General features: G+C 42.1%; 1 protein-coding gene across 5 annotated transcripts in view; it reads left to right on the forward strand.

Annotated features, from left to right (window-relative positions):
* smarcd3b (SWI/SNF related BAF chromatin remodeling complex subunit D3b) overlaps window positions 1–14,624 on the forward strand; it is a 42,494-nt gene that overhangs the window by 22,305 nt on the left and 5,565 nt on the right. For 2 of the 5 annotated variants that reach the window (XM_069667575.1, XM_069667573.1), the window contains exons 3-7: window positions 4,200–4,289; window positions 7,583–7,625; window positions 9,888–10,010; window positions 10,165–10,290; window positions 10,954–11,049. In XM_069667575.1, coding sequence (XP_069523676.1) covers window positions 4,200–4,289; window positions 7,583–7,625; window positions 9,888–10,010; window positions 10,165–10,290; window positions 10,954–11,049 — 478 coding nt within the window. The remainder of the gene's footprint in view (window positions 1–4,199; window positions 4,290–7,582; window positions 7,626–9,887; window positions 10,011–10,164; window positions 10,291–10,953; window positions 11,050–14,624) is intronic. The other 3 variants (XM_069667574.1, XM_069667577.1, XM_069667578.1) reach the window with 3 other exon arrangements.

The following is a 14,624-nucleotide window of genomic DNA, read 5'->3' on the forward strand; positions in this document are numbered from 1 at the left end:
TCCTGCCTGTATTAAGTTAACATGAGACACAATGCATCTAAGAACTTTGTTATAAGCATTAGTGTTGCTCAAATTGTCCCAAAACAGCGGTATCGTACCTGCTAGAAACATATGTAGAGAAGTAGTAAAATCAGTCGAATCAAACCGTTATTTTTTATAACTGAACAACTATCAGTCATTAAAGTTATTTATGAAGTGACAAGAGTCTACGGTCATGCTAGCTAGAAGCTCTGTGAGGCTTTTCTTTGGCCCAACGGTGCTTTGAGCTAAATTCTAGCGTCAGCCTGCTAGCATGCTGAAAAATACAATGCTAACATGTTTAGGGGGCGTCGGTTTAGCTTAGCGGTTAAATCAGCACGTTTGCCGTTCCCACTCTCTCTTCCCCTGCTTCCAACATTATTTTCTGTCCTCTCTATTAATAAAAGCATAAAAGGCCAAAGAATTATCTTAAAAAATGCTAATATGTTTTGTAGGTTGGCTACAATGGTTTCCATGTTCAGCATCTTAGTGGAGCTTGTTAGCATTTGCTAATCAGCGCTAAACACAAGGTACAGCTGAGGCCGAAGGGAATGTCGTTAGCTTGACATGTAAAAGGAAATTTCAACCTGTCGACAATGCTATATGAACCATTAAGTTGAGGGATTTCATAGCAATCCATCAAATAGCAGGCAGATATTTGGATGTGTGGTGAGCCACCGACATTGCCAATCCTAGCGCCATGCCCCTAGTAGGGGTGGAACAAAATATTGATACGGCAATACATCGTCGTCCTGACTCGTGCAATACAATTATCGATAGGCTGGCTCCAAATAGCGATATTTTACTTTACAAATATACGGAGCTCTGAACAGATTTCCGTGAGATTTTGACTCACCACATTATGATTCCTCATGTGGTGCTTATGACATGTATGACGGTAACGTAAATGAAAATAAATGGCCGCAGAAGTTAATCAGATACTGTGATGCATCATTACACGATTGTCTTGCAATATATAATTTATCACAGAATCGCTGTATCGTGATATTATCGTTAACGTGGGCCACATATCGCATATCGTGTCGTGAGTGACCCTGCGATTCCCACCCCTAGCCCACCCTTTCTGCTTGTTTTATCTTCTATATAACTGCAATATTTAAATCTTTGGGTTTCAAGCTGTGGACGGGCCAAGACAAGCAATTTTCAGACGCTAAAATGACGCCATAATTTCCCTATCTTGAGATATATCGATTTCACATTCATGGATTACTGAGAAAGAGTAAAAAAAAAAGCTCTCTTGACCCTCAGAATCAGCTCCTAAAATCACATTGCTGAGAAGTGCAACCACGACCTTTGTGCGTCTCTGCTCGGCTTTCATTTAGACTCTTCTTCTGCTTCACTTTTTGCATCTTTTGCCTCGCTCACTCACTGCTCACTGCTGAATGTTTCTCCTCTGTTCTCTCTTTATGTGTCTTTTAGTCTTTGTGGTCCAGTTTGCACCATGGCCATATGTGTGTCTGTGTATCTACAGCTGCAGGCGTTCAGGCTCTAGTACTTGCTATGGCTCATTGTTACATATCTATTGTCTGCTATTTAAATACCAGATACAAAAGATCTGAACACAGGTATCCAGGCTCTCTCTTTCTCTCTCTCTCTCACACACACACACACACACACACACACACAAGCAGAGTGGATGGATGTCTATTAGGAGACGAGTGTGCGGCAGGTATGGTCATTAGAAAGAGGATCAATATGCACACTCAGTGGACCTCTGTCTCTCTCTGTCTCATTCTCTCAGTATCTGCAGCACGATTGATCCACTTACAATTAAGCAGGCTTGTCGAACAGGTCAGGGGAAATGTTGTCCCGCGTCTGGGCCTCAACCCCCCGAGCGGCCCCGGCTGGCTGCGGAGGGTCTGATCGATGGTGCAGGGTGACTCGTCCAGGTGTCTCTCTCTCTGTCAGGAGCACGCGTCCTCTGGCAAACAAGTTGATGCTCCGGCTGCGCGCTCGACTCCATCCAGCTCAGACCCCTCGCGGCTGCCAGCTGAGGGCGGGCCACCTGTGTTTGCAGTGTCATTGAGACCTTATGGTCCCAGCTAGACTCACTCTGCAGAGCAAACGCTGTCCTACACAAAGCTGCTGCTAAAAATAGGATTTAATTCCAGTTAACTTTGCGTAAAGTTTATGAAAAGTCAACCCTGTGTCTTAGAGACGACATTTATATACGAATGTTGCCCGTAATACATTTTATGTACTGTAGATACTTTTATATACAGCATCTAACTTATAAGCAGATGGTTGGCACTTAGGACTTTGACAGCAACGACCAATGTTTGCACCATGAGTCTCACGCGAGGTCACGTGACTTGGAAAATGCATAAGCGGGGTAATTTTGCTGATTTCAAGCTTCATATTTCACTCAGTGATACCCGTGGACTAGCTTAGCATAATTTACAGTTAAAAAAACTCACCATATTTCTTACACTGGTGCTGTGTGCAGGCCCTAGTACAGCCTGTGCCTGAAACGACTCAGTCAGCTCTGTCCCTTTAAGAAACCCCGCCCCTACAAGTCAGCTTTCTTCTGATTGGCCAGCTCTCCGAAGCCTGCTGAGGCTGTGTAGGAAACACAGTGTGAAACCTGGATTTGAAACTTTAGTCTGGACATCTAACATTGTTACATTTATATACAGTATGTCTGAAAATGTGAAACAGCATAATACCCCCTCTGTATTTAACATCTTCTGATTTTGTTTATATAAACTATCTTTGCTGTTTAAATGAGTTGTATAAAATTTTAATTTCAAGGAATAGGAGTTGGAAATCTTCTGACTGAGGTAAAAGTGTTGATTTTAATGCAATGGCTACACACACTTGCAACAACGCTTCTTTTAAGCATATTAAAGCAAAGCTGTCGGTTCTATTAAATGAGTTGAAAACATTTTACATTAATCTGTTCTTTCACATTTCACAAGAGCTTAATGATTGCATTATTGAATCTGGGATTTCTTTGTAATGTAATACAAAAAGCTTTTCTGATATTAATAATCAGTTAAAAAATTGCTGTCGTTGCAATCACCTTGTGCTTTGCCTCATATGTGGCATCTTTTATTTCCCACAAGGACTGCATTAATTATAAAGCCCTTGCCTTCTTTGTGAAGCTCTGAAGCTTGCCGTTCAGTTGGTCTTTGTTAGGGATGAACCATATCCTATACAGATTTACGTTTGACATGTAGGTTGTTACATTTTGTTTTAAAGGAGCTCTTCGCCCCTGGAAAAAGCTGGTGTTCTCTGTAATCGATAGAAGCAATGATATTTGAAATTAGCGCCATAGCTGTGGAGAAAGTTGTACAAACAGCTCGTGGTTTCGCCCATTCCTACAACACCCAGCGTGCATTGCGCCCCTCCCTCTGAGAGGAACGGCGAGAGACGCTGGAGGGAAATACTACCGTTACGCTGTACAAAGGTATTTGTTCTCAGCCAATACGCAAAGCTCAGGCATGTGGACTGAAAAAGTCAGATCAGTGCATCCTTACTCTTAACTAAGGAACCTTCCTTCCTGCTTACGACAAGTGGTCAACAAGGACACTTAGGCCTGCTCAGGAACATCGCTCACTTTGTGCACTTATGAAACAGGTTTCTTGGTGCTAGGCCTGCAGGTTTAGGTGCTGGACTGGAGGTGAATTATCTGGTCAAGAGATTTTTGCAAAAGCTTTGGAAAAGGATGAAAAAGGTGTGTGTAGCACGCAGCTGCACATTACTTTATCAATGCGACATCCATATATGCAACTCAGAGCCGAACAAACCAGCTGCAAACACACACTGCTTGTTTTCTCCCATCCCTGTGCCACATGAGTCCACAGTGTGTCCCATTGTCAGTGTATTGTCTGTCTGTGTGTGTGAAGCATGATTGTTTTGGTTCACAGAGAAACTTTGTTGAATGAGCGTGTCCCTCAGACGAGCAGGACGCCTCCCAGGTCCTCCTCTGCTGCACTTTGTGCATGCATGGACACAGACACACGCCCGTCCCCGTGCCTGCCCTTGTCTGAGTTTTAGAGTTTGCACCTACTAACAGTCCCTTGAACTTACACATCCAACACATATAAACAGCCAGAACCACCAGGTGTTTCCCCTCTGACTGCGTTCTTGCTGCCTCTTGAGTGTGTGTCTCGCCACAACTCTAATCCGACAACCTTCGAATCCTCACCAATTCTCAGGAAGCCCGTCGGATTCCCCGGAGCCAATGAGATGCCGGCGAGGCAGATGGACATGAGAGAGCCCCAATCAGATCCCACGCTCGGATCAAAGTAGGAGTTTATTCTGCTGCATGTCCATTTTCTTACGTTTGATGACTCTTTAACCTGAGCCCAGCACTCCCTGAATGACTTCTTTTGGCAGATCATACGTACGGGCTCAGAGGTCGACCCTAAAATGTAGTGGTGCATGCTTTGGACTGGAGCATGGCATGATGGGAATAGTTTTTACAGCTAGAACAGAAGAGAAAGGGTAGAATCCACTCTCAAACCCTTTGAAATGGCGAAATGTTGTGATACAGGTTTGTTTTTTTTCTTTTGCAATGCACCCCCGGATCCTGAAATTCTCCTTGCAGCAGGCTTGTTTCAGTATTTGGCATGCTGATGTAACACACTGCTTCACAGACCGTGCAGTGCGCTGTGACAGGAGATTTCTCTACACTGCAAAATAAAAAAAAAAACCTCTACAAACAGGAGGACATTTAATGTGATCTCAAGAAATTCTCAACCGTCGAAAATGGCTCTGCAATACGATGTACAATGAGGCAAGAGAAGCTTAAAGTGGGATAGCTCTGCAATGCACCTGGATTTTTCAGGTATTTTAGGTCAGCCAAAATTTACATTCCAATTCATCACGACAGGTATTTTATGACATTTTATTTTTTGATATAAATTGACCGATACAAAAGACATAAAATCAGGCAGCTTTAAAAGTATGTACACCCTTGAACTGAATGGTTTGCCATCTTGGGAAATTCCCTGAGTCTGAATACGCTATCAAGCCTGTATGCGAAATGTAAAGCAATTTAAAGCCAGTTCCCTTTTCATTCAATGTTTATTTGTATAGGGACATTAAATGAAAATGAAACAGGCTTTAAATTGCTTTAAATTTCGCATACAGTTTTAGCCTAGCTTAGCATAAAGACTGGGAACAGGGGGATACAGCTGGCTTGGTTGAAAGGTAACAAAATCATCCTGGAACCTCAACCGGACCTTATGTCCTGTTTGTTTTATTAAACAGGCCCGCTGGTTTAGCTCAGTTGGTAGGGCAGGCGCCCCATATATAGAGGCCACAGTCCTCGACACAGTGGCCGCAGGTTCGGCTCCCGCCCTCGGCTCTTTGCTGCATGCTGCTCTCTCTTCTCCCAACATTTCCTGTCTCTCTTCAGGCAGAAATGGCCCAAAAATAATAATAAAAAAGAACCAGGCTTACTGTTTCCCCTGTTTTTACCCTTTATGCTAAGCTAAGCTAACCTAACCACCTAATATGTATAAAATAGATATAGTAGGCCTAGTGACAGCAATTTTCTCATCTTATTCACGGCAAAACTCAGTCCCTCCAGGATTTCGCGGGCGTTATCTCTGGTTGTTGCGGCCTAAAATGTCAGATTTCACTGCAGCTTTTTTAAGCAGTTGCACTGAAAGTTGAGGCGTTTTTTTTCCTGCTTAACACATGACATGTCAACTGTGAGTGACTGGGAGCAACATCCAATAAAGCCATCTATTGGCTGAGCAAGCTGTTTGTCTTCAGGTCGATACCTGTGTCAAGGCCCCATATAAGGTGTGTAAAAACTGATTGATAGCCACAAAATGTTAATTTCCCAAACATTCAATGCTATCCATAAGTGCAAAGGAAAATCTTATTACATTATCTGTTACATTGAGGCTCTTCTAGTTGTTGTTTTGGCTGCAGCAGCACAATAAAACATTGCTACAGCTGCTTTCGCACTGTCGCAACACCCGGCTTTTTTGCTTGATGGGAAAGGTTACAATCGGCATTCAGGCCTGGGTCAAATGACTCCGCAGTAGACCCGGCTAATTATCGCCTCAGCTCTGATCGGCATTGATGGGAACACAATTTCTGACACACTAATCCCCGCCCCTTTTCCAGCGTGCTGCTGTGCTCCATCTGTAACTTCTGCGACTCATCTCAGGTACAAATTCTGCCCGTCTCCTTCCAAGCAGCACTCGTACATTGCTCCAAATTTAGACCTAATCACCATAATATCCTCACTGTTTACTAACCCTGTTTCGGGCACGTTTGTGACGTCAGATGTGACGCAGCAGAAAAGTGACCGACAGGAGTATACTACACCAATGGAGAAAGAGACTATCGGCAATTATAAGCGGGTCTTCCCGGGGCTGAAAAACCTGCGTCAACGTGCTAAATTTAGGTGGGAAAGGGGTATAAGAGACAAGGGGTTAACTAGCTCTATTTGAGATCAGCGATTACACAAACATCAGTAACAAGTGAGTAATACAGTAAAAGATGCCCTCAGTTTATACAACATGCAACATGCAGACCTTAGGGGATTCATATTTTAAAGATCAAAGCAGTTAGTTTGGGGGAAACGGAATGTTCGGTTAAATTAGCGGAAAACTTGCGGCTATGTTCATGAATTCGCGGAATGCATCTTTGCAACTTCCTGGAGGGACTGGAAAGACTTAATAAAAGTGGTGACACTTACAGGTTAAAGGTGTTGAGGGTAGATTATATTTTAATTTAGCTTAAACGGGACTAAAATCTAAAAACTATTGGCAGAAATTCCTCTGCTACTTTTCATGTCGCAGCCTTGTCAGGAGGGTTTAGCACTTCGAGGCAAGAAACTAAATGATCTTAAAATAAGTTATTCTGACTTTTTTAAATTGCTCGTTTTGCAGTGTAGCGCCAGAGAGAACAACAGAACGCTTGCATGTATTTACACAGCTGTCCACAGATGTAAATTGCTTCTTCAAAGAAACTTAAATTAAAAAAAAAAAGAAGCTCTAGTGTTGCTTTTCTAATCGGTGTCACCTGGTAAGAAAGTTCTGACAAAGGCACCAACTTGGCACAGATTCTCTTATTGTTCTCGCAGTCCGTCCTTGGTAAGTATAAGAAGAACACGGTTTTGGTAAACAGAAGTTGTTCTCACACAGCAGGAAATGCCAGGAATTCATGAATGAAAATATCTACACACACATACATTCTCCTTGAGGACTCTGCATTCCTAAAAGCTCTTGAACACACATCCTGTCACTACCCGACTCCTGCTGCAGCGACCCCAGTGATTCTGCAGAGTGTGTTTGTGTGTGTGTGCGCAGCCAATACGTGTCAAGCAAGAGATGTGTGATGTGACACTTTTTTGGCTGTTGGAGGCTCTCACTCTCCAGGTGGACCGCTGCATTACACACAAACACACGAGCGCATACACACTCAGACACACACACACACACACACAGCTGGGATGCTGGGGTGCTGGATATGGCCCAGCATTTTAGCAGATGGCCTGGGTGCTACGCTATCAGTCACCATAGTAACATGCTCTCTTTTTTCCTCTTTCTCTCTGTCTTTCTCTCCCTCTCTCTAGTGCAAAGAGAAGGAAAATGGCAGACAAGATTCTTCCGCAAAGGGTGAGGCTGCATATTTTTACCTTTGTTGCTCTGTTTTTTTTTTTTCTCTGTGTGTTTGTGTGTGTTGTTGTCTTTTGTGCGCAGAACAGAAAAATCCTTTTTGATGTCAGGGGTTCTTGGAAGGCGCAGAGGGCCAGATGATTATGTGTTATTTCCAAATGAGAAGAGAGGGGATGATGGGAGCGATCAGGAGGTTTTGGGGTTTTTCCTTCAGGGCTTCATCCTGTTATTTGGATGGTGGCTCGCTGATTTGAATTGGGGAAATCAGCGGGATAGAGCAGAGACGCGAACACATGTAGAACCGAAGGCAGCGGCAGAATCGCAGCGTTGCCACAGGTGAGTCCGTGCCGATTGAGGTCGGGATTTACATCCCGTGGTCTCAAATTTTTCGGCCCTGTGCCACGGCATCACCTCACCATTTCCTGGCCAGAACATAGAAGGCTTTTACTCTGAGGCTACGGAGGTCTGGAGACTGTGAGCGTCTTGGCTGTGGTCTTATCCCCCCTATCATAACCCAGACACACAGATAGCAGTAGGCACGGCTGGGGCGCCACTCCACAATAATGAGTCAGGGACAGGGAATGTCTGCCACACTCGTCCGTCTGCTCGGCACCTCAGCCCGGTGAAAGGCAGCGAGATGGAGATAGAGGAGGAATGAGAGGGAACAATGAAGGCAGCCATTTAGACAGAAACATGAAAGAGGGAAGAAGAGGGAGGGAGGAGAAGGAGAGGGCTGGAGGAGTGTGTGTGCACAGTTTGGTAAGTAAGCAGCAGCAGCAGCAGCCCTTGATGCTCTGAGGACTTTCATCGGTATGGTAATGTCGGAGTCCTGGCTGGTTGGCTGCACACTCTGCATCTCATTTTCATACCCCAGTGTACCAAGGAAGTGTGGACCACCGCAGAGTAGACAGCAGCAGAGAGACTTTTCTACCTCTGACAGCTTCTTTAATGTGAAATCATTACAAAGCTTTTGGAGAAACTGAGTCTCATACGGAGCAAATATTATCTGTTACAGTTAATTCTACTATATCTTCTGATTTCATTTGTATTAGTCGAAATAATGTTGTTTTTGTGAAGGTATTAAGTCCCCAACTCTTTAAACCTCTTGGCCACCAGGATGCTTTGAGTTTACTTTATACCCCAATGACCTGCCGGTGGGCCTTACAACTCAAACATAAGCTCTGCGACCAAATCGTATTCACATTTAAGTTGAAATCCCAAACTCTCTGAGAAACTGGAGTGAAATTATGCTGAAGATAGGAACAAAATTTCCTTTTGATTAAAAGGTGCAGCCATAGAAATATGTCACAAGTCTTTTTCTTTATTTGATAGTTTGAGAGTAATTTTTCTGACCTGAAAGTTTCTTAAAGAAGAAATTTAAGGAACTGTTTGACATTTTGGGTAATATAGTAATTCCCTTTCTTGCAGAGTCATTTGAGAACCTCACTCTCAAATCGGTTTGTTCTGAATGTAGCTAGCTTAGCTTAGCATAATCTCTAGAAACTGGGGGAAACAGCTAGCTTGGCTCTTTTTTTTTTTTCCTTTTTTACAATTCAGTTTTCACACAGATTAACTTAATAATAAACATGTTAATTTGTAAGCTTTAAAGGTGCTGGTAGGAGGATTTTGTTACCTTTTGACAGAGCGAGCTGTCCAGAAAAGCTAGCTGTTTCCCTCTGTTTTCAGTCTTAATGCTAAGCTAAGCTAACTGCTGGGTTTACACATTTTATAAATATAACACTGTTCTGTGTGCTGGTTTGGCGCCCCACGTACAGAGGCTAAAGTCCCCGACGCACTGATCGCAGGTTTGACTCCCAATCTGCCGATTATTTGGTGCATGTCATCCCCCGCTCTCTGCTTCCACATTTCCTGTCTCTCCTCAGCTGTCCTATCTAATAAAGGCAAAAGCCAAAATAATATCTTCAAACAGAATATTACAGTACAAAAATACAATCTTCCAAGTCTCCACAAGAAAGTGATCAGGCATTTTTCCCAAAAGGTTGACTACCGCCTTCTTGTCATTCTGTATATCACTCCATCCCTTAAAGGAGACTTTAGATTACAGGCCTGAATGTCCTTGAAACAAGACGTCAGACCCCCCACAGCACCGAGGCGGGACTTCCAGCTAATCTGCTTAAGCCTTTTGTGATATTCAGATAGCCCATGTGAAGGAAATCTCAGTCCTTAATCTTGTGTGTTTGAAATATTGCAGTCGCAGTGATCCAAAGAGTTTGACCTCAGGGTTGTGTCCTCTATGTGCAGATCCGTGAGCTGGTGCCTGAGTCTCAGGCCTACATGGACCTGCTGGCGTTTGAGCGCAAGCTGGACCAGACCATCATGCGCAAACGTGTGGACATCCAGGAAGCACTGAAGAGACCAATGAAGGTAAGGAAAAGGAAACGGGACTAATGTGCGTCTAAAAGACCAACTGGAAGAAAAGAAACATTAGTTTACATCAGTGTAGTTAAGGCAGCTGCAGCAATTGAGTATTTCGTGAAAGTCTTCTTAAACTGGAATATTTTATGTCCCCTTGTGTCAGCAGCAAAAGCGTAAACTGAGGCTTTACATTTCCAACACCTTCAACCCTGCCAGACCTGACGCCGATGACTCCGATGGCAGCATTGCATCGTGGGAACTGCGAGTGGAGGGGAAGCTGCTGGATGACGTGAGTTTTGCTCATGTAAATTACACGGTACACTTCGCTGAGTTACACCTTCAGTTTTGAAAGTGGAGCAAATTGAAATGAGGTTTCTGTTGTGCTGATTCACTGCGGGGTGAAGTGTTATGTCATCTCTGGAAGATGAATTCACAGAGAGTTTTGAAAAATAACAGATCATAATCTTACCATTTAGTGTAAAAGTGTTCAGCTCAGGGTCGTTTTTTAAGGCAGCAGTTACACTTGGTAATGAGCGCTCAAACATCTAGGGACAGAGAGTATCGGCTGGCTCGTGATGTAAGATAAATGATTGATGTTTGTGAAGAGAGACTGTAAATGTAGGATAAAAAGCAGAAAGATCTGCTGTTTCTATCGCACTGTAAGCCTCCATTCAAAAGGCTTTAATGTTCTCAGCAGTCCGGGGGCAAGGCCATCGTTTCACAGCGGTAGGAAGCATTTCAGTTTCACAAACCACAAATATTTCTGGTTGAGCTCACAGGAAGTGGACCCTGAGAATGTCTAGTGTCTTATTTTCTTTCTGATCTTACACAGCCTCTTGTGGGTTTCTCATAAGTTATGTTACAATGAACAAAGACATAGCAATTACTGCTTAAATATTTGTGCCTTTTTAAATAAGTGTAATATTTTGACTGACCACCTCTTCTTTCACAGCCGGGGAAGCAGAAGAAGAAGTTCTCTTCGTTTTTTAAGAGCCTGGTGATCGAGCTCGACAAGGACCTCTACGGCCCAGACAACCACCTGGTTGAGGTCAGTTCAAATATGGCCGCTGCTTCCTGTGCACAGAGATGGAGGCTAATTTAAAACCTTCAAGATCATAGAAATCTTTCACCTGCTCTTTCGAAATGACAACTGACTATTTTTAAGTCCGTGATTATGATCATTGTTTTTTGAATGAATCAATCAGGCTAGGTAGACAGCACATTTTCTGACTCTACTTTCAGCTGCTAACAACAAACATGCTAACATGCTAGGAAGGTGGCCTTAAAGTAGTTGGACTGTAACGCATATTTGTTCTGGTACAGTAGTCTTGAACTAAAATATGAGGGTGAAGGCTGAATTCAACCTTGAAATAAATATTCAAGCTAAAATATTGTTTTTGAGTAATAAATGAAACTTAATTCTGTCGTCATGAGGCTACAACCAGAAGACTGTTAGCTCTTCACCGAGAAGCTACGTGTCTAACTGCAAATTTTAGTTATTGACAGTTTGGCTCTTTTACATCTTAAAGGGATAGTTCCCTTTTTTAAAGTGAGGTTGTTTGAAGTACTTTGAGGGTACTCAAGTACCTTGGAGACACTGACCAAAGTAGGCTACAGACGCAGAAGCTAAGCTAGTTATCGCTGTAGACGGTACACTCACACCTTAAAAGTAGTATCATATAAACACTTAGCTCTTAGGGTCCGAAAGAGCCGTGGTGAGCTTAACTACAATCAAATTTAAAGAAAGGGTATGCCTGTTTTTTTGGGGGGGTTTTCAAACAAAGAGTGTACTGGTCGCCACACACTTTAAAGTGTTCTGTCGACTGATATGAGCCTTAGACAGCTGTGGCTAGCTTCACATCAACACTATTCCCCATTTCTAGGCTGTGTTCGAAATTGCACACTTCATACTGCGCTCGGAGGATTTTGCAGTATTAACGCGAGGCGCCAGTTTCCATGTTTTGGAAAGCGAAGGACACAATAGCCAAAAGCAAACCGCCGCTTCTTTAACTGTAGCGGCCCCTCCTGCTCAAATGCTGCTGCCGCCACCATTTCAACTGTCGCTGTGACGTTCCAGCGCTTTGCATTGTGGGATACAGCAGGCGAGATTTTCCAAATCAGTACGACATCTGGGTATTTTTGGCATAATGTAAATTTAGCTTTTGTTTGCATACTACATACTACATTTTGGCCAAATCAGTATGTACTGCTAGTATATTATGCGATTTCAAACACAGCCTAAGTCTGAGAAAACAGCTAAGCTAGCTTAAAAGCTATCAGGCAGATATGGCAGCGGTTTCATTCTTCTCCTCTTGTATCTTGTAAATTAGTTTTTTTGTCATATTTGGACAGTAAAACATAACTTAGTCTGATTTGAAAAGAACCAAATGAGTGTTTTAGAAGAGTATTTTCACAGCAGACTCTTTGTAGAAGGAAAAGCACAGGTGAAGCTAATTTCATTAACGATGACTCTCTTGTAGTCTACCCACACAGGTGTTTTTACTTATTCTGCTTGATCATACCTTTTCTTAAAGCTGCTATAATGAATTTTTAAAATCTTATTTCTCTGCAAGAAGCTATTTCATTAACATTCCTTTAACAAACTGGACTATAGCTTCAATGTTAGATTAAGCTCTTTAGTCAATATTCACATGTGGACAACTGGCCTGTTGGTCTTTTTTGATATCACATCCATTAGTCATATAGAGCCCTTTTAGTGTGCACAAATCAGTGAATGGGACTGTTAGACCATGCAGTCAGGGTCAGTGTCGGCCTCCTCATCATGCAGAGGAAAGATATTCAGAAAATATTTTTTTTGTTAATTCTGAAGCTACAATCACCCCGACTAACCTGCTTCCTTTTTCCAGCCCTAATGGATTATTACCAAATAAAACAGAAGTAGAGATCGGACTGCCCTCTCTGCTTCCTGATAAATTGATTTTCTACAACAACATAAAGGAGAGGGGGGTTTTATTTTTTTATTTTCAACACTGCAAGGTTGTTTTAACATGCAGTTTTGAGAGCTGGAGAAAACAAGTGCTTACTTATTAAAAAAAACAATCATTAAGCGCTGTTCTCTTTGTATCCCCACAAAATGCATTGACTTTAAAAACCCCACTTTAAGAGTGAAATTTATGACTTCCCAAGGTTTCTCTTTTTGAGAGGGTATTTTAGCAAGGCACTCAGGTGCTTCGCTTTGAATGATTTTCCATCAAAAGAAACGTTTCTCTACCTTGAGGTACAATCAGCGCTTAATCTGTTCTGAGTCAGCCATTGGTGGGAGAAAAACATTACTGCATGCCAACTTAGAGAAACCCAAAGTACTTAATGTGTTTCAAGTGCTTTTCTTTTTACTTTCTGAGCAGTAAAGTAAAATTGAGATTTAAATAACAGTTTTGCATTTCTGTTAAATACAGAGATGGTTTACATAAATGTAAACACAACGACTAAAACACAGTGTTTTATGGAAATTGTTGTATTTGGCCAGGTTGGTATTACTTCCTGTCTCTGCTGATAACATTCAGCTGCACAGCCACATGGTTAAACCTTCTATCTTGGTTGCTAGCGCACTGTGAATGGCTAGCTTGCTGTGATGTAACCTCCCACCAGACCACAGACAGAACACCAGATAAAGCCTTATGAGTACAGTAAAGTCTCTAAAGCTCTGAAGTGTTCCTCTTTAACATTTAATGTAAGAAAAACGAAGAAACATACAGTATTTTGGTACTTTTTATATAGAGTTTCAGAGCAGGCTAACATGCTAACAATGACAATGCTAACATGCTGATATTTAGCATGAATAATACCATGTTCGCCATTTTAGTTAAGTGCATTTGTTCTCAAACTGGGAAGAGGAAGCTCAAGGGGAAGTATGTTTATGACCTGAAGTGGCATGAATACAGCAATGTGCTAGCATGAACAAGCTAAAGTTAAGATGCTAGCAAAGGTATCGTTTGTTTATTTTCAATTAAAATTAATTCCGCCTGTTTTATCAGAAGATTTAATGGTATTGTTAAAGATTGATAAAAATGAAATTGTTTGTTGCTAGTGTGGAGGATAATTTTATCGGGGGGCATGACTGAAAGAATTAGAGAACCACTGTACTATGTTAGCATGCTAACATTAGCTACTCAGCTCCCAACACAAAGTAGGTAGGGAAATAAAATAAGTAGATGTAGGTATTTGGTCCTTAAATTAAAATGTACATACATCTGATGAAGTAAGTAATGTTCATCCTGGACCAAATTTCCCAACAATTCATCGACTAGTTTTTGAGACATTTTGTTTAAAACCATAAATGTGAACCTCTAGTGACAGTAGGGGAAATGTCAGGGCATCACAAAAGACATTAGAATAAATTGTCCCGACCAAAGTTTTTGAAATATTTTTGTCTGGACCAAATCATGGATTAACTAGCTAGCTGACGTTGCCATTCTTAGAGCCACGTTGCCATATTGGTCAATTTGCAGCATCAGGACTGCGTGGGTGTTGTTCGACCACATTTGAGTCACTCGCTGGAAACATAAGTAAATAACCTCAAAACTGTCATGGCATTCTGAGTCCAGTGTTGTTAGAAACTCTAAATTGGTTTAGCAAATATGTCACATTAACTTTTTCCAATGG

The sequence above is a fragment of the Semicossyphus pulcher genome, unplaced genomic scaffold (assembly GCF_022749685.1).
Source record: "Semicossyphus pulcher isolate SPU_LCO1_2020_fin unplaced genomic scaffold, fSemPul1.0.p SCAF_18, whole genome shotgun sequence".
Classification (NCBI taxonomy): Eukaryota; Metazoa; Chordata; class Actinopteri; order Labriformes; family Labridae; genus Semicossyphus; species Semicossyphus pulcher.